Source organism: Cucurbita moschata, unplaced genomic scaffold, assembly GCF_002738365.1.
Source record: "Cucurbita moschata cultivar Rifu unplaced genomic scaffold, Cmos_1.0 Cmo_Scf00024, whole genome shotgun sequence".
NCBI lineage: Eukaryota > Viridiplantae > Streptophyta > Magnoliopsida > Cucurbitales > Cucurbitaceae > Cucurbita > Cucurbita moschata.
In genome coordinates this window covers 3,045,552-3,073,477 of record NW_019268540.1, presented here as the reverse complement: position 1 = coordinate 3,073,477, position 27,926 = coordinate 3,045,552, and the positions used below count along the sequence as shown (strand labels likewise).

The 27,926-nt window shown below is 37.6% G+C and overlaps 1 protein-coding gene across 2 annotated transcripts; it reads right to left on the bottom strand.

The window, feature by feature from the left end:
* Positions 1–31: 31 nt before the first annotated feature.
* On the bottom strand, positions 32–26,508 carry LOC111460612 (sacsin). Of its 2 annotated transcripts, none has more exons than XM_023103814.1 (13): positions 25,755–26,508; positions 23,519–24,245; positions 14,796–20,791; positions 11,722–13,211; positions 10,112–10,375; positions 9,465–9,682; positions 8,690–8,961; positions 4,982–8,000; positions 4,767–4,899; positions 3,167–3,684; positions 2,142–3,050; positions 1,719–1,895; positions 32–571 (listed from the first exon to the last, which is right to left on the bottom strand). In XM_023103814.1, the coding sequence occupies exons 1-13, from the start codon at positions 26,102–26,104 to the stop codon at positions 374–376; spliced, it is 14,271 nt and encodes a 4,756-aa protein (XP_022959582.1). In that variant the 5' UTR covers positions 26,105–26,508; the 3' UTR covers positions 32–373. The 2 variants fall into 2 exon arrangements, with proteins under 2 accessions (XP_022959582.1, XP_022959583.1); XM_023103815.1 differs by having other exon boundaries at positions 23,519–24,163; positions 25,755–25,831.
* Positions 26,509–27,926: the final 1,418 nt, after the last annotated feature.

The following is a 27,926-nucleotide window of genomic DNA, read 5'->3' as shown; positions in this document are numbered from 1 at the left end:
TTCATATCAGTGAATTTCACGTAAAAATGGCCAAACAGTTGTAACATATACATGAACAGATCACTACTACTGCAACCAGTCAAATTTTCCACGAATAAAGAATAAATCTTATTGGACATATCAATATTGCTAACGTTGTTGAATATACCTTCTGTACACCAATGAATCACAAGTTTATAGATAAACGAAACTGAGATTTCACTTTTTATTTACATTTCGACCCCCTGTTGTACAACAAATATAACCAATAATTCTTTGGAAAGCCAAAACCATGTCGTTCTTGTGGTTAAGCCAAGTGATCCCGGAGTCGAATTCGCCATTTTTGGATGTTGCTTGGTCGTGTGGGAACGTTATATCCTTGAAGTAGCAGAGATCATGGTCGAAAAATTCTCATGATTTTTGAAACTTTAAGTCGACAAAATGGACACTTCGAAACAGCAGAAGAACATCTACGGCACAGAACATGGCCACAAGGAACTATGGTTATTTCTACCTCGGAAGTCAAACAAACCCGACAAACCCAAGCTGCTTTCGCTGTATCGGCTTCTTTGGCTGCAGCATCGGACTTTTCCTGCAAAATTGATTGAGAAACCATGAATAGATCTCAAGATATTTAGAAAGATACGTGTCTTGTTAACTTTAACATCACGAGATAATTCCTAGAATTGCTATTAGAGTGATGCTGTGCAGAACTAGTGAGTTGGAGACGGGGGCTTATTGAGTGAGTATTTCAAATAGTTTGGAATTGGGAGATAAGGGGAGGGCTCCTCTAATAGTTTCCTCGTTCACTTTCAGACGTAGGGATGGGGATTATGATCCTCCTTCCCTGTCCCGTCTTATATAACTTTGATCCTTAGCCTAACTTTGAACCTCCCCCAACTCGTCTCACGCACCCTTTTAAACGAGGATTCTCTTGGAGAAGGGGAAAAAAGTAAACAAAGAATAACTTTTCGTGAGGAATCTCAGCTCCAATCATTGCAAACTCAAGCATCATCAATTAGATGCTTGTACAATGAGTCGGAAGGCGTAGATTAGCACCTAAAAGGTCGAGCGTTTTCCACAATGATGGTGCAAGTTAACTGGGGAGCTTACTGGTGAAAAGAAATGCCAAGTAAACTGTGGATGTTGAGGAAGGTAGTGCAGTTGGAGCACGGCTAACCTTTCTTGGAGCCCTTTGGCAAAAAGGAACGCGAGTCCATAGATGAGTAGATAAAGGTGGTGGAGAATTTATCTGTTGTAACCACCATGTTACGGCTAACCTTCCTATTAAACGCTTTAATACTATTTTTCTCCCTCGCACTCAGACCGCGCATCTAATACGACACCAAAGAGACTTCCTCACTGTCGGGCATCACCCTACCAAGCACTTGGAACTGTGTGAAACGACAGAAAGTTCACAGTTTTCTTTTACATAGTAGGATTTAATTTTGTAACTTTGGGTTTTACTTTGTTAATTAGTTTGTGGGTTGGTTATTTTGTTAGTAACTGGTTTCTATTAAGTGGATCAACTTCTTCTGTAACTGAGGGATAGACTTCTACATTCACACTAAAAACACTTTTGAATGATAGACTCGTGTCGAGTATACTTGGAGCTCTATATCTTAGATGTAAGGTTGCATGCTCGTGTTATCGAAGTTTTTGGTAATACTAGATAGTTCTATTCTACACAATACATCGAGCACACAAATCCAAACACATATAGTTCAACAAACGCATACCTGTTCCAACAGAAGAGCTGCCTGAGAATCCTTCAATTGTTCTTGCAGGGTTATGGTCTTTTGCAAGAGGGACTGTCGCTCAATATCCACATTGATTCCAGCAGTAGTAAGCATTTCATGAACTGCCTGCACCAGTTCTTCGGCAGATACTTTGCCATATTGGAGTTCTGCAGCAGGCTGCGCCAACCAATAAATCTTTTCAGTGTACAAATGAAAATTTATGAAGAAATAACAAATATTTGTCCAAGTATTTATTGATAGACTCAGATAGAAGACAGACGGTAAACAATATAACACTTATTTCTCCAGTTCCTAAACCAAGAACTAAAATGAATTCATCATCCAAGTTCCCTAATTCAAGACTAAAAAAGAAGGGATACATAGCATAAAATGTAGAAACACAATCTAGAACAAGACCCGAACCTGAGATCGTAATTTGCCGCTTTCCGAGTTCTCTGGCATTTGGACGGAACTACCATTATCGATAACCATGTGACTACTATCTAGCAAGTTTGAAGAGGAAGGGCCACCATCAATGGAAATGCTTCTAAACGATAAAACTTGTGAAGAAAGAAGAGACTGGATGATGCCCGATGTGGTCTCTACCCTGAATCTGTAGAGTGCTTGGCCGGCTGAAGGTCTAACATCCTCCAGGACCATACCATATTTCAGCTTTTCTCCACTTTGAGACCGCCATGCCACTACTTCTCCAGCATAAAACGGTCTTAATGGGTGAAGCTGTATTTGAAGAGCATCTTGAGGTAGTATTTCCTTTCCAATCAAACTACTAATTCCAGTAAATTTTTCATTCGTCTTCTCAGAACAAAGCTTTAAAATATCAACGATGGCAGTTTCAATACCTTCAGGGCAGAAAAACAAAGAACCAATAGGCAAAGGAATAGGTGATCCTAAAATCTGGCTCACAACAATGGCAAGGACATCAAAGATTGATATACAAGCAGGGGGTTCAGCAACCAAAATACAAGTTTTTGATTGCTTAACAAAGTAAAGAGCCCTATGATGCCTTACGTCCTCCCATTCTGGAATAATGGAATCTTTAGAAGGACGTGTGATGTTTATAGAATTTGGAAGAAGCAAAAAACGAGTATGTAGACATTTAACGAACTGAAGCCTCTCTGCAAATGATTTCAGTAATTCCTCAACAGCTTCCAGATCTAGATTTTTATTTGTATGAGTGTAACTAACCATGCTATTGGCAACATTCCACACAGCACTCTGAAACGATCTGCTCAACAGTTTCTCTTTGATGCGTCCTAAAGACACTGCTCCAATACACTCCAAGGGTTCTATACTATCCTCGTGATCCAACTCCTGCCACACAAGTTGGTTTCCAATTAAAGATAATATTTGTCAACTGACGAAATGGGAACCAAAAGGAGGAAAATACTGGAATCACAAGAACTGATGCATCAAGATGACATGCTTACCTCAATGACTAATTCAGATAATTTCTTGATGCCCAAAATTCTACATATCTTCTCAGGAAGATCTGGGTGAACAAATCTTAGCCTTGAAGTGTCAATACATTTTATATATCGAGAACCATACGTATCAATATATGCACAGGACGTTGCATGAACAAGTCTGCAGCCATCATCTGGGACTATGACTTCAGGTTCCCGACCACAGAAAATCTTTGCTTCAGTAGCCTCATCACAGATAAAATGTAATATTTCCATCACTGACCGAAGCTCATTAGGATTTAGGCGTTGATATCCACAAGCCACTTGAAGACTTGATAGAAGATCTTTTGCAGAAGCAACTGATAGTCCGTCTTGTAGCCCCAAATCTCCAAGAATCTTCACAAAAGGAAGATATCCACTGGGAAGTTGAAATGCAATAGGAGATAAATTAATAGTCAATCTAGCAAAGAGAGCGTTAGCTTTGACCAAGCGTGTTGCATTAGCCACAGGAATGAATGCCACTCTCTGCAATTCCAAAACATCTGCAAGGATGAACAGATTTTTTACTTAACCCATATGACAAGTATTGTAGAAACTGGCACTAGCAAGCCACCGCCCCCAAGAAAAACAAGCACAGAAGGCATATACAAGTTAGGGGCTGATTATTTTTCTTTCCCAGAATCTTTCCCTTTTTTGATTAAAATGCTTTCCGAGACTTGTACAGAAATTAGGGCTCAGAAAGAAGGATTTACACAGATAAATGTGGTGAACAGGAAAAGGAAACTACAACTCCCATCTAAACTGCAACTCAGACATACGAAATAATAACAAGAAGAAGAAGAAGAAAAGATCAGTCATGTTAAAAATTAAATAATGAATTTAATCTCCAATAAACCTCCCTCGTAACTATCCAAAAGCTGGTGAACCTTTTCAATTGACAACACTAAGAACATCTTTTTATATTCTCCCTTGTCTTTCTCAGTGTGCAGTATATCTGGCCTCCACGTTTCTTATACATATGTCTATTTTTATTACAGTTTCGGATCTTATATGAAAATGTTATAACTAAGCACCTATTGGGATTGGTTAGAAACCTCTTTTTTAATGCCAATCTACCGAAATAACCGAGTTTTCCTTGAGAGAGATGATGGCCATATAACTCAGGAAAAAGAAAAAAGAACTACCCAAAAGAGTACTTATCAATTAACGGTATGAGACTAACCCAACTAATGAAAACTATTTGGACAAGGACCTGAATTTATTTTAATCCTGTATTTCCCCTTATTTTTCCTCCACCTGAATATGCTTGAATTATGTACCTACGGGTAGCTTTCTAACATGCAATGAGAAGAAAAGTCAGAAATGATATTTCCCCCTAACTATTAGTGTATTATATGATTACATTTAGTTTGCAGTAACATAAATAATATGACTTCAAATTAGTATATGATTAGGACACATATATGTACTTGCAGCCAGTCAAATAAATTATTTTACGTGCTTTCAATTTACTTAATAATTAAAAAATTAGAGAACAAATAAATGTCAACTATTTGGCAGACCGCATCCAAGTGCCACAGGGGAGGGGGGTGGGGTGCTACTTGAGAATATGGAAAACATTTACCCAAAGAAGATAAGGTACTCCAAATCCTTTCAAGATACTTTAAAACCTCACAAGAAGCTTCATTGATTGACATTATGCCCACTGATATTGGCCAATGAGAAAGAGTGTCTTCACCACCATTCCTCCCAATAACCTGTGTCCAAGTACATTAGCTATATTTTGCTTAGGTCACTCTCATTAAAATAATAGGATTAAGAAGGATGTAGAGTGGCTACCTGTAAATGTTTTAGTACTTTGGGGAAAGCTGGAGGGCTTTTCAGATTAAGTGCTCCCCAAGAGTACTCAGGAGGTATAACACAGTGCTTGGAGAGAATCGGAGCACAACTCCAAGCCAGAGGCCAATCTTTTGATGCGATTGCGTCACTGTATGAAGCGAGAACTCTTTTGCCACCTTTATTACCACCAAGATTTGGAAAGCCTAATTCAGCTGGAACAAAAACAATATTGCCAAGAGCGTTACAGAAACTGTTGCTATAAAAGACGGCAAAATTTGAAAAAACAGCTTCAACAACAGATCCAGCCAAAGTCCATATTTCCATAGGCACTTCGCTTTGAGCATTTGTCAAGTCAAACTCAAAGCCATCCTCCTCCGACTTCCTCCATTCACTTCCTAGAGTCTCTACTTTTTTGGCACATTCAAGAATGACATTGGCTTCTGCTGTAGTTCTAAGGCCAACTTTCCTTAAAATATGAAGCCACCCATCAGCAGCAAATCTTTCTCCAGGAAATTTTTTCCTTTCATCAGAGAAGACAGATGTTAACAAAGCATCACTTGGATCGTACAATTCCTTTGATTTAAACAAATCTGTGCAAAACTCATCAGCACTCCTCACAAATTTAGTCTCACTCAGGCATTCTACTAAGCGAGCATTGGCTTGAAGATCCCGCCAATTTGTATACAGATATATTAAGATATCTTCCTGTTCCGATTGAGGTTTGCAATCAAATCCAGGAAACCCAAACTTGATCAAAATTTGTTCATCATCCAATTCAGGGACTCTGAGGGCTCTAAGTAAGGAATATTCCATTGAATTTGATGAATAAGATAGACAGCATTCATTGTTTGGTTTAAGGAATGAATTTGAAGAGATCATGCACTGATCATTCTCACGCAGTTGTGTATATGATCCGACGACAGTTCTATATATGGGTAAAGTTCGTAATATTTCAAGCTCTTCTCTCCCATAGTTGGTTCCGTTTGAAGCAAAGTCCTTAGCAAAAAGTTTGAGGAGTTCATCACTATTTGAATCTGAAAGTGATGCAAGTTCCGGAAAATAACCTGCATTTTTAGCTGCCACAAACTTAGAAGCAATTACTTGCCCTAGTGGTTGGCCAGAATTAGGTACACAATTGCATAGAGCAGCACAGTCCATGAAAGCTACATCAAATATTGGAATGTTACATTGGTTTAATAGAGGGAATAGCCAAGGATACATGTCCTGGAATCTTTGAAAAGCTAAAGTGTAAGGCTGAAGGGATTCAGGTTTAGAAATATCACTCAAAGATGTCTCAGCCACATCACTGCCCCCAGCACCAATCTCCAAGATGGAATTTGGTGAAACTGAATGTGCAACAGGAGGAAGAAACACAAGATGGCGTTCTCTTACACGACATAAGATCGGTCTGCCAAGAAAAGCAGGAATAAGTGGCCAATCAGAAAAGAGCAAAAGGTCCTGTGATGTGCCGCTAAAATTTTTCCAAAAGATTCTTATCCATTCAGAGGTTGGTCCCTCCTCAACCCCAGAGCTTAATTTATTATCCCATGAAAACCATGGAGCCATATTTGAGTTCATTACATGATTCACCCAGTTTGCATGGAACACTGACCTCATATGAGTTGCCAGTAAGTTAAGAGAGAACTTTTGCAGTTTCAAAAATTTATGGAGGGCATCATTAGTCAAGATATTTCCCAAGATTGATCTATCAAATATTTTAGGGTGGAGAAACTTTGCTGCCAAAGGGATCATCAGTTCCTGTTGATCCTTACTACCAAGCCAAAGTTCCATACTCCCCAACCTTACTAAATTGTTGGATGCAGTTGGAAATGGTAAACCTTTGAGCTCAGAAACCATCTGTAGAAAATGCTGGTCTACATTTCTGTAGCTGTTATTTCTTCCATTAAAGGTGTTACTATGAAACGAGGACTCGCCACTTCTACCAATATCCTCAACAACTCCTCGACCAAAATCTAATAAAGCCCTACCCAAACTTGTCATCATTTCAAGAGCATCACCTGAACTGGCTCCATTTTGGTTAGAGGACCTGGCAAAACTATGGACGCTAGAGACTGGAATAGAAGTTGGACTGTCTTCTGTAGTATTTGTTGATCTACCACCAGGATTGGTGTTAATAGAGTCAGCTCCTATACTATCCTCGGCATGGTTAGATGATGTAGCCAACACAATATCAGACAAGCAGTATTCAAGAACATCCAAATATGTATCAATTGATTGAAGAACTATGGATGCTGAAGAAACCCTGAGGAGATCCCGAACCATTTTAGGTCTAATTTGGCGTACTGTAATTCCCACAGCTTGGATCTCCTTAATCAACTCCCATGGCACCGAAAACACAGGATAATGCTCCTTGACAAAACCACAAACTGTTGCAGGCAGCAAGTTGTCACCCACGGGACTCCCAGGTTGAGCAAGAAACATACCCTCTTCAGCCTTAACTAAATTTCCGGAGTAAAGCTGCCACACAGGGAGATCAATAGCACGAGCATAAAATGGCCTGATTACTTGTTCAACCAGACATTCCCAATCTGCTTTCAACCCTCGGTCCAGATCAGAATCGCTGCCATTGCCAGACCTAGGCCAAAATGAATAAACTTGATTTCCATATGCCTTTAAAGATGAACTTATGGAATGACTCACATTTGACTCCAATGCAGAACTTGAAGATTCTTTTCGCTGTTTATGAATTTCCAATACCATGAAAATGTAAGAATCACATACGCAGGACATCAATTCCCTGTTCCAGGCTTCGACTAACTTATTTCCGGCATCAAGAGGTTCAACAAAGGCTTCGAGAACTTGATTTTTGAAAAGATAGCGACCACCATTGTGACAAACAAGAAAACATCCAAGAACAGTGACAGGTAATATTATATCACCAGATAAAGGAAAGGGAGCCATCAAAGGACTCTTTAGATATATATCAGCAGGAAGGCCATTGCGAGATATATGAGCTGCAAGTCCGGCAACAGGTGTTAAGTTGTATGCAAGATATCGCCTGCAAATAGGAAACACCATAAGATGCAATTATACTCGCTTCTAGTTCAAAAAAAAAAATAATTACAAAGTTACTTTGAGAAAATGGAAGGGAGAGAAGATGTAGACGCTGAGTGAGAAACAAAGATCAGTGGCAAAACAATGTATCAATTAGTGCAAAATATAAACTACCAGATATTGGGCTTAGAGCTTTTCCAAAGCTGATTCTATTTTCATCGTACATTCCTCCTTACACGAGCTCATTAGAATAAACTTCAAAAAATTATCTTTAATATATTCATTAAAATAATTAGAACCTACCACCTAATGGCCCCTGCTCAAAATGCTCAACCTAACGCCCACTTTGTATTAATTGCAATATATATCAATGATATATAAGTCAGATTTAGTTCCTCACTTTGTAAGAGTTGGAAAAAATATGAGAGGTGAGAAAAATTAGAAGGAAGAAAAGAATGGAATTAACGTTACCACAAAGCAGACAAATTACGATAAGAATTGAAAAGTTGTTAAGAGTATAGCAAATATATGTGATAGAGATAAATTGTGGAATACAATGCTTTCTTTTTTCTTTTTTCTCTCTCTGTTTTTTTTTTTTTTTTACTTCAACATGAAAAAATAAAGCAGGAAATTTTTCCCAAGCACAAGAAAACATACCTATCAAAATTTGTTGCACAAAATTAGCGATCTTACCTATCAAGAGCCATATTTCTAGTTTGCCCAGAACCCAAGCTAAGCACCACAAGCCAGCGGTCAACAAATTGAGCATCTCCCTGGAATAGAATTACGTCTATTGCGTGCACTTTTGTGGCAGCATTTGAGCTGCTAAATAGCCTTGATAATTGGAATTTCTTCCACTTCTTTTCTGAAAATGGGTTCCTTGCTATTGCTGATGATAAATTGACGCAAACTGAATAATCTTGGTAAGGGTTAAGCTCGCCTTGGTCCCAGGTTGAGAATGAAACCTGACAATTTAATTACCTTTCATTAAGAAGAAATATTAAAGAACTCCTGAATCCAGATAAAAGCACAGTGACATTGCCTCGACTAATCAAAGGTCTACCAGCCCGAGCTTTAATCAGACATCCAACTTAACTTTCAAAATTAAACAAAACTGAATCTTCTAAATTACATAGAAAAGCATGGATGTGTAAGAAACGGTTTTGGATGGTACTATTCTTCATTTTCAACCTAATACCTTATTTGTCCTTCCATTAACGTGATTTTTAGCTCTTAATAAATTGAACTGGTTATTAAATCCAGAAAACATTGATATGTTGCAAACTCTTCTCAATAATTAGGTTACTAGTGTGTGTGTGTGTGTGTGTGTGTGCACATATTGCATTGAAAATGCTCGGGCAGAATGACTTTTTCCTAAAATCAGTACCACTCTACAATTTATCATTGAATTGATAACATAGCACCACAAAGTTCATAGGAAAAAGGAATGTTCGTGATGTTACGATACCTGCAAAACGGATTTTAAAAATAAAAGTGACCTTGAAGCGTGATCCAAAAATTTGCTACTTATCTCCTTTATCCTTTCTATTCCCGACTCAAGTCCATCTTTTAAGCATGCTGAAGATAGAGGCATGCGGATTATGGTGGAATCTGATGGCCATGACATATTTTGACCGCCCAACAGAGGATGAAATTGATCCTTAAATCTCTCTATCAAATTACTACCTAAAAGAGAAGAGAAAAATAATTGATTATTAAATGAAAAATTTCTCTCATTGATTAATGATAGTTGTTAATCTCTCTATTCCCAACATCAATGAAAAGCTTGTTCTCCATATCAAAAGAGAGAGAGAGAGAAGGTTAATATGTACTTCTGTACTTTGAGAATTCCTGTTGTAAACATTCATCTACTTTCTTCATTTTATTTTACAATAATGTTTTTAGAAAAATAAATATAAAACGATGCATTGTTCTTTCAATGTGCACTTTTTTCATGTACTGTTAGTCTGTACAGGTTTGAAATAATGAAGACAATGCATTATGCTGTAAATGAGCCAAAGATATTGTTTAATACTAAATAGTAAATTATTGAAATAAAGTATTTATATGAGGAGAGCATAAATATATTCATCCGTGGTTGAATGAAAGACATACCTATCAAAGAAAACATTTTTGCCCCTGGAGCAGATTTTGGAGCTACAGAAAGAGCTATTCCACGGGGATCAAATATATAAAAGTAGCCACCAGAAACAATATAAAGGAGATCACAAACATAATAACAGCTGAGCAGTCCCAAACCGTAGTTAAGAGTATCACCCCTTAATTTCCAAGGAGGACGAAATTGAAGACCACTGATTTCCTCTGTACTTAAGCTAGAGCCTTCAAAGACGGCAACCAGTGCAGGACCTTGAAATTCACCTATGCATGTAACAATAGGGTAAAACAACTATAATTCACAATTCATCGCAAAGAGAAATGCAGAAGAAAATGTAACCAGTGAAAATCAGCATATTTCAGGATGGGTAAATTCACTTAGGTTGCAACAAAATACCAGATAAAACACTATATTTCACTATCAGAGAAAGAAAAAGAACATACTCTATAGACGTGCATTTCCCTAGAGGTATGGACCTCCAATCACAAAGGTGAAGTTTCAGATGATGATTAGGGAGGGCTTTTTCAAAGGTGTATTTTAGTGTTCCTTCAGCGGGCTTTCTTTAGTGTTTGGATTCAGGGGTTCTCTTTTTGCAAGCTTGTCTCTGGTTCTCTCAGCCCTCTTTTGTGGTTTCGAAGTTTCAAGTTTGGTTTTGACCCTCAAGTTCTTTGCAAGTTTATTCTTTCAGCTTTTTTGTATTTGGGACGCTTCCTTGCCCTTTTTATTTCTCTTTCCTGTTCATGTTTCACTCTCAATAGGAGTTTGTATCTTCAAGCATTAGTCTCTTTTTCATTTATTCAATGAAAAATTTTGTTTCTGGTTTAAATAAATGATGATTAGGAATGTTAGTTTCAGTTTCTGGAAAGTTAGTTTGTTTAAAAGTTTGAATAGAAAGTTGTAACTCCTTGGGTTAGTTATGTTTTCAATTATGCTTGTGTTTTCTTTAAATAGCTTTGCGTAGTGTGGATAAAAGGTGAGTGGAGTCAGTATGTAATGTTGGGAGAGAGGGTTGACCATCTCAAATTGGTCAAATGTCGATAGGTTGTAATCTATAACTTGTTATTTTATATAGCAAAGAAAAGACATACCTATCAAAATATTTACACATTTATTTAGGGAAGCATGAAGGTCAAATAAAAGGAAGGGAGCTATCATTGGGAGAGCATTTCTAGATATTCTTTGCTGCATTTGGAGGGGGAGGAACAAACATTGATGACAGAGAGAGATTTGGAAGCTGTTTAGTCAGGAGTGCACTTTCTAGTTTCTTTATGGAACACCTGACCTAAAAGTTTTGAATTATTATTTTAATTTTGAGTTCACAAGATTGGATGTCTTATCATATTTTGCAACGATGGCATTATGCCAAATTTAGAATCTCATGTTTTTGTTTATTGTTTTTATCACAATTATTATATCTTTTTCTCGTTTCTCATAAAACAATGAAAAATATTCAAAAGTCACTTTCTTATCATGGAGTTCTAAGAAAGTCAAAACAAAAATTCTACACACTTTTTCTCGGTCAAATGAAAACCTAAAATCTCTACTAACTCAAAGGAAGTATATTAACTTATTATAGTTAAGACATAATAGTACAATTTATGTCAGTTACCTAGATTATGTTGCAGTAATGATTGGCGAGGATGTTCTCTTTTGTCAAATATTAGACGCAACTTTTTAGCTCGGCAGCAGTCTGCCAATTCCAGAAGATCAAAGAACAAATAGTCGTTGCCATACAACTTAAGAAGCTCACTAATTTTGGCATATTCCATGCATGGTAGGTCTTTAGTCATCTCTTCATCAACTAATGAGAGGCAACGAATGGATTGCACGCCCAACCTGCTTGCCAAATCATGACTGATACTTGGATGTACAAAGTGTTTCCCAACAAGAATGTTGTTTTCTTCCATCCAAGGTGCATCATTGTAAACCAGATCATTTGCTAGCATCAGAACCTGAGAGGAATTGGGAATTAACAGAGGGATACTGGTAGCAGTGAATTCTGGCTTGTCCATACAACAGTCTAAAATAGCTTCAAGCACACAGATTACAAAATTCATCTGATCTGTGGATAGAGGAGACCCTTTAACATCCTTGTGTAAGCGTTGAAGAACATCCAAGTAGTCTTTGACATTAAAACTCAGCCTAACACCTAATTCTGAAAGCAGATCTCTAAATTCTGATAATTCGGATGGAACAACATAAAGATAAGGAGAGAACTTTACTGGTGAGTCAAAGGCAAGAGCACTCGGGGATACAAAATCATCCCCCACCCAAACCCAGGATACACCATTTAATGCAGATTTTAACAGCACGAAATCATCAGTTCCCCTATATTCTTGCAGTTTTGAGTAAAGAATGGTAATCCCATCTTGCAATGCAGTGTTGATATCGGGTTCTAGTGAAGAATGCAACCGGAGTTCCCCATAAAGCGTGGAAATATCAGTTAACTGTGCACATAGAACTTCAACCCTCGGGCAATCAGTCCAACCAAGTTTATGTTGTAAGTATACTGAAGGAAGCATACCATCTAGAATATGCATTGAAGAGGAGACCATCCACATCTGTGATTTAGGCCTCACAACGCTTGGTGGAGCAACCTTATTACAAGTTTTCAACCACGGAAGTACCTTTACAGGTGAATCAGCACAAACAGGACACCAAGCTATAGTCTTCATTTCAGACCAAAATTCTTCCTCTGATTCATCACCAGCCAGGTTGCCTATTAAGGAATCAATGCCCATATCAGAGGTATCCTCTCTATCGAGAGAGCCAACTTCCATGGAAGTGTCATCATCAACATAGTCACTCTCAACTAGCATAGAAGTCTGTAGTTCACAACAATTTCCTTCCACGTTGATTGAGAGCTTGTGTGCAAGAGCATCTAAACACACAAACAATCTCCTTGCGTAAGAGTTCTCAGAATCATTCAACAGCGGAACAGATCTAGCACAATCTAGAAAACCAGTCAAACCAAGAGATCTGTTAAGTCCAAGGCTGACTAGAGCATCTAAAATGTCATCATCTGAAAAAATTTCAGATGGGAAAAAGGTTTCTTCATGCAGCATATTTTTTAACTCGTGTACCCGAGGATCATACAGCCTGGTAAGAAAATCAAATACGGTAACATTAGCTGGTAGAAATTGCATACTTAAGGTTTCCTTAAAAAATACATAACTAATAATGATAAGTTAACGACAATCTAGATGCTTTTTTCCCTTCTGGTGAGAGGAAGGATTTAAGAATTTTCTCAATAATAAATATAAGCTCCAAAAGAAGGGATAATTCAAGCATAGCTGTAATCTCATCTCCTAACTGCAGCACAGATACAATTGTTTTTCACAAGCAAAATATTTCCTCCTCTGTTTAATCCTTTTCTGATAGACAAACATTTCACTTCAAGAGAGTTGGTAAACCTTTAGTCGTATATGTTAAAGGATTCATCCAGAATTTCACAATAATGGTGGACACTATTTCCTTGTTGTGCCAGAATAACTTTCTACCTACGAAATTACTTTGCCTCATACCTTGTATGTATCTTTAAAAACACACAACTAATAATAATAAGTTAACAACAATTTAGTTTTTTTTTTTTTTTTTTCCCTTATGGTGAGAGGAAGGATTTAGCAAATTTCTAAACTGATTAATCTTTTAAAGAATAAATAGACGCTCTAAAAGAAGGGATAATTCAAGCATAGCTATAATCTCATCTTCTAACCGCAGCACAGTTACAATTGTTTTTCGCCAGTGAAATGTTCCCTCCTCTTTTCTCTTTTCCTTTTCTAACGGTACAAACATTTCACTTCAAGAGACTTGAGAGACCTTTAGTTATATATGTTGAAGGATTTTGATACAATAACACTACAAGTGTACACACGTTACACTCATAGCAGAAAGAAGCAGCCACGTATAGAACCCACTAACGATAGCATGGAAAAGATAAATTCTAATTAGTACTTTAACTTAGAGGTATTCAGGTTCTCTCTATTTCAGCCTTACAACTCTTCAAAATAGGTCAAAAGAAAAAGTTCTCCTTCGCCCACACAAACACATTCTACCCCACTTACGAGAAACCCATAACTCGATCACAGACTGGGGCCCGTAACAGGTTCATCCAATATTTCACAATAATTGTAGACACTATTTTCTTGTTATACCTGATTAATTTTTTCCACCTACTTAATTATTTTGCCACATATCTTCTATATTTTTTCTAGCTTTTTTTGCAGCGATTTCCTGCATAGTATAATAGGAAATTTTTTAGTTGCAAACATCAACAACAAAAAAATTTAATATATGTAAAAATAGATTTTAGAACAAGATACAAAAGTGACCTCAGAGATCTTGGTGGTATGTATAAAAGTAAATTCAAAAATCTTTTTGAAGAACCCGCTCCTAAGCTCTATTTCTCTACAGTAAAAATACAATGGACCACAAAGTACAACATGTAATCAAGGTGATGGACTGTAAAGTGTTAATGTCAAAGAAGGAAAATGAAAGTAGATGAAAAGTCCTACAAATCTTGAAGCTACGACACTGTTCAATGATTAGATAGTATCCACATTGATTTGTAGCACTTTAAATATATTATCCAATAAATGCAAAAAAAAAAAAAAAAAATCCATAAGAGAAATTGCGATAACATATATATTATGCTTTAGGAGGTAAGCTAAAAATTGATATAACCTTGAAGGTGGCTGCCAAGATCCATTTCCAGTCAAAACAAATGGTATCATAGAAACTGAAGATTTGAGGGAGGCGTCTTCTTCAATTAAAAGCTTCACATCAAGCAGAATGGTTGAAAGAGCTTCCCTTTCTGAAAGGAATTCTGACATGTGGTTAAGAACATAATCTTTGTAGAATTCAACCCTTGATGGTTCTCCAATCCCGAAGTATCTTTTCAAAATGATTCTCTCTTTTTCTGATTCTATGCGCACAAAATCATCATTCAGAAAATCCTCATATAAACCAGTGGGTTTAATCCATCTAACAGGTTGGCTCAAACTTACTAATTTTCTACTTTTATATGACTCAAACATGGGGATGCGTTTAATAATATCAACATGAGTGGCTTCCATGTTTCCTTCAAGAAACCATTTTGACTGAAGAATAAAGCTCCTGAGCTCATGCAGCTCACCTTCACATGCATCATGAAATAGCCCTTCAACATTCTCAATATCACCAGCAATAGCTAGAAAAGCATTTAGAATACCGGTTGCTGTTGAAGGATGCACAAAGTTTTCCAGTTGTGGATGTTCTATTGGCATATCACGCCTCAAAAACAAACACCCAACTTTTAGCAACAAGGAAAACATGTTCTCGCTCCAGCCATCAGCTCTAAGAACATTTGAATTTTCAACAAGTTGCAGGAGAGAGTTCTCGCCAACGGGCAGTATAGGCCACTTAGAAAACTGAGATAGATCATTACAATGCAACTTGAGGTAGCACCAAACCAATCTTATCCACTCCAAGCTAGGGTGACTCTGATGACCAGGATTCCAGTTCACCTGTCTAGCATTTTGCCACTCTGTGGGAAGAAATCTCAGGAAGAGTTTCTCGAGCAAATGACATGAAAGAAAACAAATATTTAAATCCTCAGTTTGGGCTACCTCACAGAGCTTTGCATGAACTGCTTCTGGTATATCAGGGTCCACAAGTTGGCTGGGAACTGACTCCTTGAGTATTCCATATTCATCGCCCCTCGCAATGTAAGTTCTTTCTCCCATCCCATTCTTGTTAAATGTGGTAAATGTACCATCAGCCAGAGGCAGTAAAGGCAGTCTGCACAGACTTTCAGATTGAAAAGGCAATTTCAAATCGACTAAACAATATTCGAGGGTCAAGATGGTTGCTTTCCTGTCTTTAAATGCGCGCTTCCTTTTAATCAACAGAGTCCTTAACAAGTGAGGAGTCAGAAAATGTAGTGACGGGCATACCTCCATGAATCTGTCAACAATTGACTTTGAAGTAGAGATGAGTGGCAGGCCAGAATCAGACAATGCTTCAATAAGCTCATGCACTTTATCAAAAGAAAAATCAGGAAAAATAGCTTGTCTTGCAGAAATCCACTGGCCTCCCCGAGCATTTGTATAGAGAACAAGAATACCAAAATCACCAATAAAGCTGTAGAGGTTTCGCACTACTGATCCCCAAGGTTCTAATCCTGCTGTTGACGGCCAAAATGAGGAGAATAAACCAGAGTGACCAATCTCAGATGCAATCTTTTCGAGCAAGTGGCCATAAGCGGGGGCAACAACATTTTCAAGGAGATAAGAATTCCATTCTGAACGTTTTTTTCCTCCCCCTGCCATATCATCACCATACCAGATGTCCCTTCGATTTGATGAAAGTTCAAAATATGCGTTGACATGTACAGGGAGTCCAGTTTTAATAGGTAATGGTAGAAAGCAGAAAGCACGTCCTTCCAAAGGTTTCCTGCCTTGTATAGACGCAGAAGAAACTTGAACTGAATCAGAAGCAATTAGCCAGTTATTTTCAGCCTCTTGGTCATAGTTCATTTCCTCATCTACCTTTACAGAATGTAAAAGTGCAGCAACACAAGCCCAGGGAATAAAATTATAGGACTTGTCACCCACGCCTGAGTTGTTTCTCGGGAGCCCACCACCTAAACATCCAGAGGTTATCCAGTAGTGCTGCAATATATCACCACCAGAACTTTTCTCTGTTATAATATGCTTCTGGCATTTATATGGGAGATCTTTGCTGATGGATTTATTCAATTTCCTTAGGAACTGCTCTCTGTCTAACTCACCTTGGCGGTTTCCACAAATAAAGTTAATAATATCCTGCTGTGCACTGGATTCTGTAGAAGGTTCACTGATAGTATTCTTATGCACACGATATAGGCATTGCATTTCATGTCCTATATCATCTTTTGTAAATATTGAAATTGTTTTGACATTGGTGAGGAAAAGCAAAGCATCAGAAGCAACTTCAGAAAAAGAATAAAAAAGTGAAAGAACGTCTTCAGGTGCATAAGCTTCTTTCTTGATTTCACTTCTGGAAGCAAGAGCTGGACTCCTAAGGGGAAAACGAAAGAGTGTACCAGGAAATGGCTTCTGCATGTCACAACCAAAATGTAAGTATGGTGAAAATTGATCAGGAAATTGTTCCAGAATTCTTCTTCCAGCATACTTTATTCGGAGACCCGGATGAGAAGGAGAGATCCCAGGCAAATTACAAGCATGAGGATCAAACATAACAACATTCTCCCCAGAAACAAATGTGGGGATATCCGTAAAATGATACACACAATTAAAGCCCAAACCAAATCTTCCAATTGATAATGGTTTTTGCAGCTTACTTTCTTGACCAACACGTGAAATTGCATAAAGATCATGAGAACTAAACACAGAGTCATTATAACAGTACAAAGCTGGTCCTTGCCAATCTGCCATTTCAGGAGACAAAATTGAAGATGTTCCATAATGTGTTTTATCCAAAAGAAATACCACCTCAGAGGCGCCTGCATCCTCTGCATTTTGAATCAGCTCAAATAGAATCCCAGAACCATCTGCATACATTTCAAGTATATGTCTAAGTCTGTTTGTCAAGGCTTCATGCTGCCCAAAAGCCTCGGCAGCTCCAGATAAACTCAAATTCATGGAATCAGCACTCTCAGCTAATAAGATCCTACGAAGTGAGCAGACTCCAAGCTTCTCTGCAACCTCATTGGATATGTTCCCATGGACAAAATTTTGAACAGTTTTCCTTGCATTCAAGACAAAAGTCGATTCCCCATTAAATGAAACATCAGTATCGTCTGTCCCAAGTAACCAAGGAGCATCATTGTAAACTAAGTTGCTGGCCGGCAATAGTCTACATGAAATATCAGGTAAATATAAATTAATTTGTTGCTTTGGAAGTTGAGCCTCAGCCAGATGTTGTACAATGAGAATGGCTGCCCGCACTTCCTGTGTGTTGAGAGAAGAGGATCCTTTTCTAATTGCCATTCTAGACAAAATATCAGCATAGTCATTGGGCTTCAGAAATTCCCGAATTCCAAGTTTTAAAAATAATTCTTTAAAAACTGCCAAATCAATAGGTATAACCCGAATATAAGGGGCTAAGTGAAGAGGACCATCAAGGACAACCTCTTCTGATGTCGCAAACCCATCTCCAACCCAAATCCACCTACAACCTTCAAGCACAGCTTTTACAACATCCATCTCATCTGAACCAATCAAACCTGTCAGCAATGCATAAATTCTTGGCATTGCCTGAGCTAGTTCTTTCCTAAGCACCAGGTCATGTACAATCTCGTTGTTTTTACCAAGCTCAAGAAGTTGAGCAGCAATAATACTGCCACTAGGGGGAGAAGACCAACCAAGGCTGTGTGCTAGAGCTGAAGAAGAACACTCACCATCCAGTATTCGCATGCTTGCTGAAACAAGCCACAAATCCTTGGGCAATCTTACAAGTTTTGGGGGAGCTACCATGGATGAGACAATAGGCCAGGGTAAGGTTTCAAAAGGAGGTGTAAGTAATACTGGGCACCAGGAAATTTTACGAAGATCATTCCAGAATTTTTCAAGATCGGAAGTGAAGTTACGAGGTCTAAATGCAGTTGCAGCTGTAGAAAATAATCGATTCACCATCCCATGCTCTTCATTTGTTGGATTGAGAAGCCACTTAATTGCATTAACTTCCAAGTATGATAGAAGAACCTTACCCCTTGAATGAGCCTTATTTTGATCCATATGCATAAATCTTTCTACATGAAGAGCACTTTGCACAATGGTCTCAGGAGATACACATGTTCTAAGACCCAAACCTTGTAAAATGTCCAGAATGTAAGATTCGTTGAAAGGAGTGGAAGGAAAACTATCGAAGTCATCAAGTAAAGCACACAGTTCTTCATAACGAGGATCATACAATGCAGCAGGGCACTTAAGAGTGCCCCTTGAAGTTGGAATAAAATCCAAATTCGACAAACACTCCCTGAAGGTTACATCTTCAACACATAACTGTGGAAGGTTTAGCAAAACAGAAAGCATGGTATTGTCACGAAGTTTAGGCTGCAACTGTCCAACTTGGTTTAATACATGTTTCCTGTAGAAAGATGCCTTTCCCATCTTTTTTATCCCATAGTATTTTAACAAAATCTCCTCTTCACCATCATCTGAAGAGCTGAAAATAAACTCTACTCCAAGAAAGCACTCTCCAACATCTGAGGGTGGGAAGTACTTTCGAGGGCTTTCAAGATCTGAGAAACCAAAATCTTGAGCAGATCCTCCATTATAGACTTTAAAAATGGGGAGCCTCTTGCATTTCTCTAATTCATTATCCTTCATAGATCCTCCAAGATACCATTTAGGATCAAGAAGAAACCTACGCAGTCCATCCTTCTCTTCAACCTCTAAATTGTGGAGTGAAGTTAGCAGTAAACCCCCAGTTGAAGAAATTGCATCATATATAGAGTCCAAAATGCCTGTACAATTACCATCATTTACATAGTGGAACAAGTCTCGGTGTTCGACCTTATAGTAGGGATCAAGCAACTTGCATCCAAGTTTACTGAGTATATTTTGCATCTCATTAGAAAGCATCTGCACATTAATTACTTTCGATTGTTTAGAGGCTCTATAAAGATACCTTGATTTGCACGGCAAAATGGGCCAGTCACTGAATAATGACAACTTTTCACAATGGTCACGAAGATATTGCCAAAAGAGTAAAAACCATGACGAAGTAGGATGGTTGCTACAAGACTCAGGGTCCCAAAACACCTCATTTTTATACTTCCAGTCAGCAGGCACAAATTTTGGAAACAGCTGGAGAAAATAATGCACATTAAAAGCAAAAAGATTAGATGTCGAAGACCTGGCAATGTTTGAAAGTCTAGCTGATATGGCGAGTGGTATATTCCAATCTATTACTCTATCAGAAATCTGGTGCAGTAGCTTATATTCCAACTCATCACAAATAAAATAAGAGATCCCTTTTGAGGCTTCTGAAAATAACCCAAAATCACCATTTGCCAGTGGCAGCAAGGGTAAGCCGAATGCATGTGTGCAAACATCAGCATCAATCAAATCTTCAATGCAATATTCTAACAATACAAGTTTGTAAGGTCTGTTCAGAGTAGAAACATGTTTACAATCCCTAAGAAATTGACGAACAGTACAGGGTGTAACCACTTTCTGTTGAAAAGTACAGCAGAACTTTAAAAGCATGTTGGACAGATTTTCGGGAAGATGCACAATAGGCATTCCTAAACGCACCAGAGCCTCACCAAGTTCCGTACTTCTTGCGAATTTGTCATCATGAAGAAAGGCTTCATTTGGTGACACCCACTTTCCACCTTCAACGTTTGAATACAGAACAAGAGCATTGCCGATATTTTTGTACACCTGCTCAACTAATATGTTCCATGGCTCCTCAAATGAACCACTGGGCCACAAGGAAAAGTAGGCATCTGTTGGACCCAGAAATACTTGCACGCCAATAAGCAGTTCTATAAAAGAAGGAGCAATAATATCCTCTAAAAGGAGCCTATTCCAGATTGAACGAATCTTTCCACTCCTATCCATGTCAGCCCCATACCAAATTCCTCGTCGATTTGATGAGACCTCAAAGAATCCATTTACTTGAACAGTTAGACCAGTTTTTACTGGCAAAGGGAGGAAACAGAAGGCCCGACCAAGTTTGAGAACACTATTCTGTCAAATATTGCATTACAATTGTATATAAGATCATGTGTTTGCATAAAACAGGAGATCGGCAAGGAAAAAAAAGATCTTGCAACATAAAGTAATGCAGTGAACAATTATATAGTAGGAGTCTATGATTCATGAACATAATCATGTAGAAAGTAAAAAAAGATCAAAGAACTCCACCATTAAATCTAATCTATAATAAATTTTATATGAGAAAATGACATTCAACGAGAGTAATGGTACAAGTAAAGTAAATGACTTGAGATAGCTAAACTTACAAGTTTGAGAGAATAAATACTAGTATGAAAAGGTTATTGCAATTGAATTGGGGAGTTCTCTGTGACTCCTATGGCTAATGGGAAGGTTCTCTCTGCATTCATTTTTCATAACCTTTGATATTTTATAAACATATTTGGAAAGGTTTCAAGTTTTGAGATGCAAAGTATGCTAAACTTAATAAAGTACAAGATCAAAATGCAGAAAAAAAGTTTCTTTGGGAAGAAAGTGAGGCTTAAATCGTTATCACCTTGTCAATGCACGTAGGCATAACACATATATTTGTTCTTAGTCCCAAAGATCATTTAGAACTTCATTTTTAAGGCTTCTATTGACAATACTCTTTCCTGTTTCTATTGAATTGAAATCATTCACTCAAAATCAATCCAAGCAATACTGCCATATTTGATAGCTATTACAGTTACAGATAAGGACCTATTATAAGTTTACAACCTACCAAACAGACTGCTGAAACAGAAAAATAACGAACTTTTTTTTTCAAAAGACACAGAAACAGTAAAAGTTACTACCATCCTCCACTCCATTTAAAATTCACACACAAGTTACCCGGGAGAGGTAAGGTATCTATGCGAATGAGAAAACATTAAATGAGAGGATGGATGTTCAGACATAGAGGTGGTTCGATGGGGTAGGCATTCAAATTGGTTTCCTTGAAAACACAGAAAAGCCTTTATTTGGTTTAGGTTGTCATATGTTCCAGCATGAAACGGTTTTCTACAAGGAACTCAATTTCAGTGATGAAAGAAATTTACAAGAGAAACCAGTAGGCACAATCCTGCAATTTTATCAAAGGAAAGAAAGGAAGGGAGGAAAACTAATAAGAGTTGGTATAAATAACATAATTGAACTGCAAAACTACAGCTCTGTAAGAAGGCAACGAGAGGAATATTCTCCCATATTTGTGCACCCTCAAGGGGCAAGCAGAGCCCTCTTGAAAGGTTCTGCCTGCCCTAGAACTCCTTTGATATTCTAGTCTACTTTTGCAAAGCCAAAAAATGTATCTCAAAATTCTTTTTTGAGAAGGAACTTCAACTCCAAAGAACCCCCAGGAAGAACTAATACTTGTGAAACTTAAATTAGGACATACATCCCAGCCCTTTTAAGCCCCTCAAGTACACTTCATTGATTAGCAATCTTCAATCTATGGTTCTGAAGGATAATTATATGGGTTCCTGCAATGTTGTTGCTTCCCATCACCACACTTGCGAACAAATTCTTCTTTAGGGTTATCCAAATTAGAACCCTTACAAGTCTTGACACTGGTGGTATGGAGGCAACAGCTACCTTTTCCCTCTGTTGTTCATACAAATTATAGAGCGCAAGTTTGTTCCCTGCGGATTAAAACTCAATTTCAAGAATGTTCATTCCAAATATTTTTCAAGATTCTTAGCATCTCCGACTTCCATGTGTCAGATGCCTTCCAAGGGTACTCATTCTCCAAGATTCACTCAAATAGATGTTGCTTTAGCAATATATAAAATATCAGAGTCCTACACCAAGGTGTTTCTCATAACTGAGACATCTCTTCCAAATCCCTGACTGGATCGTGTGTTGTTGCTGCTGTTGACTAAGTTTAGTAAGCATTCAATTTTCTGTAGGTGTAAACCTATCTCCAACAAAATCAAGTTCCCATCTTCCAACCGTAGTGTTTGGCCCAAGAACAAAAACACCAATATCATCAAAATGATGGAAATTGATTTAGTCTTTTATTGAGTAGAATTCAGCTCCCTAAATAAGGTAGAAGCAGTGACGATACAAGTACTCGTATTTGGCGGCTACTATAACAATTGGAGATAAGGAGTTCTGAGCCTGCCAACTATATCATAGAAGAAAATAAAACTAACCATACTACATCACCTATTCATTGGCTATTCAATTAATTTATTCTTTTGTAATTAACATAGAGAAAATAGTTCACCCTTGAGAGGGACACAATTTTTTGACATAGTAGCTTTTTTTTTTTTTTTTCTTTGGCCATCTTGTGGGGAGTTCAGATTGAGAGAAATAATATAATGTTTTTGAGATTTGGAGTATCTTGTGATGAGGTTTAAGAGGTGGTCAGGTTTAATAACTCTTCATGGGTGTGGCCACTAGACCTTTTTGTAATTATAGACTTGGTTTGATACGTTATAGACCTTCCTGTAATTTTTCTGGTACGTTTTTTGTTGGGCTTGTTTTTCGGATGCTCTTGTGTATTCTTTCATGTTTCTCAACAAACGCCTAGCTTCTTACAAAAAGAAAAAAAACAAAGAAAAAACATTGATTAAAAAAATTCAAATGATTTCACAATGCAAGATATCATCCAAAAGCAGTGTGTATTTGTGTGCATGGTGGTGTGCATAAACATGTGGGTATGGGAACCGGTGTGGGTGCAGGTGTAAGGGCGACAGAGATTCCACAAAGTAAAAGAAATTTTGAAATTACTGAGGTTACATTTGAGGAGTCATCAGATGTGCAAACAGCAAGCGATGCCCAAGGTAGCAAGTGAATGTCATATTCTTTTGATGCAGTGGCAGCAAAAGAGCCGATCCTACTGGTAGCTGATGCCATGGTTTGAACTATAAAAAAGCTATCAATCCTTTCCTCTATTTGAGTTCCAGACATTGCTCGACTCAAGAATTCGAGTGAATAGCTATCTGTATCACTCATAGTGGAAGTTGTTGATTTTGATAACCTTAGTAACATCTGCCTGTGCCAAATAATATCACTGCTTGCTGAACGCACAGAAAAGGAATAAAGCTTCTGTGGTTCTGTCTCACCATCATTCCATACAAACATTTCAATGCATAAAACACTTTTCAAAAAGAGCAGCGTTAAGACTCCTTCTTCGTAAAGTTCAGCAAACATGGAAGAAATATCTTCTTCTGTATAAGCTTGCCTCGAAATGTTACTTCTGGCTGCTAGATCTGCATTTCTCAATGGCAACCGAAATAAAGTTCCAGCAAAAGAACTTTTCATGTCACAATTAAACACGCAGTAAGGAAGAAACTGATCTCTATATTGTGAGATGGCAGAGCTACGAATAAAATCAATTCGCTTTCCAGGATTTGCTGCAGAAACCTTTGGAAGGTAAATTCCCTGAGGATCAAACATAACAACATATTTACCGCTAACAAATGAAGGCAGCTCGGTTAAATGGTACACAGAGTTGAAGCCAACCCTATAAAATTAAACCAAAAATTGTTATTATGAAGTCAACATGGCAAGCAAAATATTAAAGAAAATGTAATTGTATTTCCATTTCTTTTGATAATACGGAAAATGTAGAATTTATTAAATGATTGTTAACAGGGGAATGGAGAGAGGGACTAATTATCTTTCCTACTGACTGCTTTTAGCATATCCAATAATGATTTATATATGTGTGTGTACAACAATTTCGTTGATGTATAAAATTTTCAGAAGGAATAAAATTCCATGACAATTACAAAAGGTTTTTTGAATTGGTTAGAAGGGAAGCATAACTATAAGAAGCGAAGGGGTTAGACAGTTTGCACCACAAAATAGCATAATAAATATTAAGGTCAAAGAACATTTTGAAGGAACAGTCTTGATCCAAAAAGACACTTTGATTTCTTTCCTTCAAAAGGATCCAAAAGAAGGCACTATATTGTTCATCCAGAGAAATGTCATGGTTTTCTTGAAGGATGACCATTCAATGATACATTTTTAACATTTTTAAATAAAAATTTTACAAATATAGAATAGGGTAACAACAACCAAAGGAAAATAATAGCCAAAAGTACTTTCCAGAAATGTTCAAGAAATTTCAACTTGTATGCTGGCTTTAAGCATGTCAACATCTAATTTTGCGTTGTACTTTTCTCCAATGAAATTGCATTGCACTTCATAAAGATTAAATCCTTCACATTATTGGAAGTAACAAGATGAAGTGAAGGTGCCAAAGGAAGATGATCTCAAGCTAACAAAACCATCAACTGCCATTGGAAAGAGAAAGCACAGCACAGGTTTACTAAAGCCCGTCAGGAATTCATATGAGATGAGAATGCAAATTCGTGTTGCCAATTAATTCCAAAAATCATAACCATTACCAACAGTCTTATTACTTTTCATTATCAGAAAATTTAAATTTAGTTAGCCGGTTTTGAACCATGAATTATGAACATAACTGGAGCTTTTAGAAACTGTTCCCAAAAAACAAGTGTTATAAGACTACTTGACTTGGAGGGAAGACCCATATCTGATATATATGTAAATATGAACGGACTTGTTTCACTATAATTGAATGGAAGTGGTTACAGAGCAAAAAAAAAAGCTACACACAAGCCTGAAATTCGAGATTGTAATGCAGTGGAAATTCTGTCTCATAAACACCTCTAGCTAAAGGTTCTCCAAACAGAAGCAAACATAAGATTGGTTCATCATAATGCAAAGTTGTCACTAGCCAGGCCAAATGAAACTATATAAGAACAAATTATAGAACGACGAGATAGTACAGTCAATTTGACAAACGTTTTCGTTTTATTTTCTTCTCATTCCTTCATGAAATTTGTATCCTTTCAGGATTAATCTTTTTTCGTTACTTCAATGAAAAACTAGTTCTGGTTAAGAATATAACTCGTGAACTAAAATACTATCCATAATTCCATCTTTATCAATACGAGTAAGACTAAACACATGTCAAGATGTATTGCAACGGGAAACTTACCCAAATCTGCCAGTCTTCCAGGCTTGACCATGCTTATTACTACCACCAATCCTTGAAATGCTGACAAAATCCTCTTCTGTAAATACCGCATTGTTGTAGGCCAAAAGCGCAGGCCCTTGAAACGGTGCCAGTGACTCCGACAACAACGACTCACGGCCATGGACTCTACGGTCGAGACAGAGACAAACCTTAGTGGCGCCTGCATCATCGGCGTTCTGGACCAACTCCTTGAGAACAGTAGTTCCCTCAGGATAGTTAAGAAGCACCTCACGAATCCGCCGAGTCAGGTCAACCTTCTGACCAAAATCCTCGAGAAAAACCGAGTCCAACGACGCCGATTCCGACGCCATACTTCTCAGACAGAGTTACAACACGTCTATCAGCTGAATAGCTCTTTCTAAACCATGGCGTCAATCAAAATCCATACGAACAATAATTCTCCGAATGATTCACAGTGATCGCCGGGAAAACGATCAGAAGTCTGCTAAAAGAACGTAATGAGTCGCCGACACGGCATGAATATCTGGTTGCGGTGATTTTGCTGCAACTTCGAGCAAAGGATCGATGAATTGCCTCTTGGAATTGGGATTTTCTTTGTCTGATGCTGTTTTACTTTCACGACTTTTCTGGTTTGTACGGTCAATGATTTGGAAGAGATGAAGATTAAATTAAGTTTGAGTTCATCATCGCCACACCAACAGATCACAGATTTCACAGTACGAGCCCGAGGCGGGAGGGGGATATGAAATGTGGTTCCATATCCATCAAATGTCCTGACCCTTTGTTTTTCGCGGATTATAAACCATTTTTCTTACGAAATATGTTTTTAAATCAAAACAAAATCCATCTTAAATGAGATTTTGAAGAAAAAATCCTATTTACTTCGGAAATTACTTTAGATTTATAATTCCACCCAATATATATATCAATTTATCCATTTGAATTTAAGAAATATTCATTTTAATTTAGATTTGGTTATTTATTATGAGAAAAATCATATTTCTATCGAATTCAATAACAAAACACCCATTTAGGTTTCAGTGTTCTTTTATCCTCTTAGAGTCTACTTGAACGAGTATCTAATGTTTTTTGGTCATGAATATCTGAATACAACTAATTGCCTCGTGATACATCAGTTGGCATTTCAGTGTTCTTTTATCCTTTTAGAGTCTTCCCGAACAAGTATCTAATGTTTTTTGGTCGTGAATATCTGAATACAACTAATTGCCTCGTGATACACTAGTTGGCGTTTCAATTCTCTTTTATCCTTTTAGGGTCTACCCGAATGAGTATCTAATGTTTTTTTGTCGTGAATATCTGAATGCAACTAATCGTCTCATGATACACTGGTTGGCGTTTCAGTGCTCTTTTATCCTTTTAGGGCCCACACGAACGAGTATCTAATATTTTTTTGTCATGAATATCTTAATACAACTAATTGCCTCGTGATGCACTAGTTGGCATTTCAGTGCTCTTTTATCCTTTTAGGGTCTTCTCAAAACGAGCATCTAATGTTTTTTGGTCGTGAATATCTAAATACAAGTAATTGCCTCGTGATACACTGGTTGGTGTTTCAGTTCTCTTTTATCCTTTTAGGGTCTACCCCAACAAGTATCTAATGTTTTTTGGTCGTGAATATCTGAATGCAACTAATCGCCTCGTGATACACTAGTTGGCGTTTCAATGCTCTTTTATCCTTTTAGAATCTACCCGAACAAGTATCTAATGGTTTTTGGTCGCGAATATCTGAATATAACAATTGCCTCGTGATACACCGATTGAGGTTTCAGTTCTCTTTTATCCTTTTAAGGTCTACCAAACGAGTATCTAATGTTTCTTGGTCGTGAATATTTGAATACAACTAATTGCCTCGTGATTTAACTCAAAACAAAATAATTAGAACTAGGCTCGTTGAATTCTCCCACTCTCACACTTTGAAATGCACATGTAATAGTCCAATCCCACCGTTACTATATATTGTTCATACCCTTATAAACAAATATTTTATTCCCCTTCCCAACCGATGTGGGCCCACACCCTTACAAGGAATGCTACTTTTTCCTTTCCAATTGATGTAGGATCTCGCAATTCACCTCAATGGGAGCCTAATGTTCTCGTTGGCATACCACTCGGTGTCTAACTCTAATACCATTTGTAACAACTCAAGCCCAC